We start from the raw sequence: 2533 nt of genomic DNA on the forward strand, positions 1-2533 counted from the left end.
TGTTTTATTGTTGTTATGCTTTTTAATTAAGAATAACAATGAATCCATCTTTTGTTTTAGTCTTAAAAAGTGAAAGTTGTGTAGATCAAAAAACGGATCGAATTTGCATGCCCTGCTGTAAATTTTGACCGGTTGATGAAAAACAAGCTTATGTGGATTCTACACATTTAAACAATAAGGTATCTAGTATTATTTATGGAGCAGATAAATACATATAATCATTTATTAATCAGTTATCATTTTGACTTGTATCTTTTTTTTATTTAAAGGCTGAAATGTGAGGTTTACCTTTTTATGAAACTTTTTCAAAGCTTTATTTGAACATTTACATTAGATATTTCAACATGCTATTAAACTGTTGTCAGTCAAGTTGTCATTTAAAATCCGAACATCATTGGTAATGTTATTGTTTTAGTGATTATGCAAACAAAAACTCATTTTATTTGTTGTTTGTTGATTTTAAATATAAAACTTGGTGAAATGATTTGTGTGTGTCAGTACTTTTTGAACATTTCCAGCACATTTTAACAATACCGTGATAATACCGATAACCGTGATCATTTTGGTCACTATAATCGTGATAAGAAATTTTCATACCGCTACATCCCTACAACTGAAGTATTAAAATTACTGAAATAAAAACTGAAATAAAAAAATAAATGAAAGCTAAATATAAATACAAAAAACAAAGGTTGCAAGCACATAACAAAATTACTACAACTTAAACTATAATTAAAATGAAATATAAGAATAAAAGATTTCAAAATATTAAAAAATAATAAAGTATATCAATAATACTAAAATGACACTATGCTGTTATAGTGAGTGAATAAACTACTTAACTATTTAATAAACCTGTCCTATTTTAATTATTAACTCATGTTGTCTGCAACCACATGACAAATACTAATTACCTGGGCTAAACCTAAACCTCAAGTGACTTTGCAAACAGGAGCTAAAGCACTAGAGTTGTAGTGCTAGACACTGATACCCTTGCATTAGAAATCCCATCCAACCCTATCATGCAGGATTCAGTGAGTCTTTTGTTTCTTTTCTCTCCTCTAGTATGTTGTGGTGAGCAGCAAAAAGATTCTTTTCTACAACAGCGAGCAGGACAAAGAGCAGTCCAATCCTTACATGGTTTTGGACATAGAGTGAGTCCTTTTACTCTTTAAATCCATTTGGTTACACAAATTCTTTTTGTCCCAGTGTAAAAGAAATTGCCCTTTATCTTTTTGACTGACTTAAGTAATTTCTGTCATCTTGTCATTATCTTAATTTCTCTGGTATTCCCTTGACAGTAAACTTTTCCATGTGCGTTCAGTAACCCAGACGGACGTCTATCGCGCTGACGCCAAAGAGATCCCCAGAATATTCCAGGTATATTGGTACCACAGATAACACGGGCAGGGTATCAGGGAACCTGATACCTGGGAAGTTTTATAAAATCATATTTGAATCCTAAGAATAACGGCTGTAAGCTAAGGACTCATAGCTTATCATTGCTTCCCCCAGATCTTGTACGCTAATGAGGGTGAGAGCAAGAAAGAGCAAGAACTGGAACCTCTTCCTGGAGACAAGTCCAGCTACATTTGCCATAAGGGTCATGAGTTCATTCATACCCTGTACCACTTCCCCACTAACTGTGAAGCCTGTACCAAACCCCTGTGGAACATGTTCAAACCACCTCCAGCTCTCGAATGCAGACGATGCCACATCAAGTGCCACAAAGACCACATGGACAAGAAAGAGGAAGTCATCGCTCCCTGCAGAGGTGAGAAAGGGCTCTCTTCTTTACTACCTTAATGAGTAAAAAAAGGGTTCACTGGCTCCTGGAAAACCTGGGATATATTCAGAAATTATTTTTTCAGTTCTAAAGTATTTATTAAAGTATGAGTTACTTTTAGAGAGAGCAAAAGTACTATGAAATTGTGTGTGTATGTATATATATGTGTGTGTGTGTGTGTGTGTGTATATATATATATATATATATATATATACATTTACATTAAGTAATTTTGCAGACGCTTTTATCCAAAGCGACTTACAATTGCGGAATACATAAAGCGATTCTTCTTAAAGGGGTCCTATTATGCTCTTTTACAAAGTCTTTGGGGTTGTACTAGAACAGGCTCTCATACTAGGTTGTTCAAAAAACACATTATTTTTCACATATTTTACATTATTACAACACTTCTCTCCCCAGTCTGGCATGAACGGCTCGAATAGTTCCTGTATCAAATGAAGGCCCGCCTTCTGAAATACGAAATGTGCTGTGATTGGTTATCCTCTGACCCATGCAGATATAAACAAAACCCTATTGGCTAATTTAAAAAGGGGGCGGGGCTGCTCGATATGTCCCACCCTGACTTCCTGTTTCAGTTGAAATTACGTCACCACATAGAATAACGCTGCGTGTTTCAAGGCACTTCAGGGGACCTTTAAGTTCGGCCATCCTACGCACACGTGACTGACCGCTCGCTCGCACCAACAGGAGGAGGAGGGTCGTGTTACTCTCTACACTGCACTCAAC

General features: G+C 35.7%; 1 protein-coding gene across 1 annotated transcript in view; it reads left to right on the forward strand.

The window, feature by feature from the left end:
- LOC107707968 (rho-associated protein kinase 2-like) overlaps positions 1–2533 on the forward strand; it is a 24343-nt gene that overhangs the window by 18433 nt on the left and 3377 nt on the right. The window contains exons 22-24 of the mRNA XM_016512093.1: positions 1066–1154; positions 1302–1380; positions 1516–1774. Of these exons, the coding sequence (XP_016367579.1) occupies positions 1066–1154; positions 1302–1380; positions 1516–1774 (427 nt within the window). The remainder of the gene's footprint in view (positions 1–1065; positions 1155–1301; positions 1381–1515; positions 1775–2533) is intronic.

Source organism: Sinocyclocheilus rhinocerous, unplaced genomic scaffold, assembly GCF_001515625.1.
Source record: "Sinocyclocheilus rhinocerous isolate Xijiao unplaced genomic scaffold, SAMN03320098_v1.1 scaffold1243, whole genome shotgun sequence".
Taxonomy (NCBI): Eukaryota; Metazoa; Chordata; class Actinopteri; order Cypriniformes; family Cyprinidae; genus Sinocyclocheilus; species Sinocyclocheilus rhinocerous.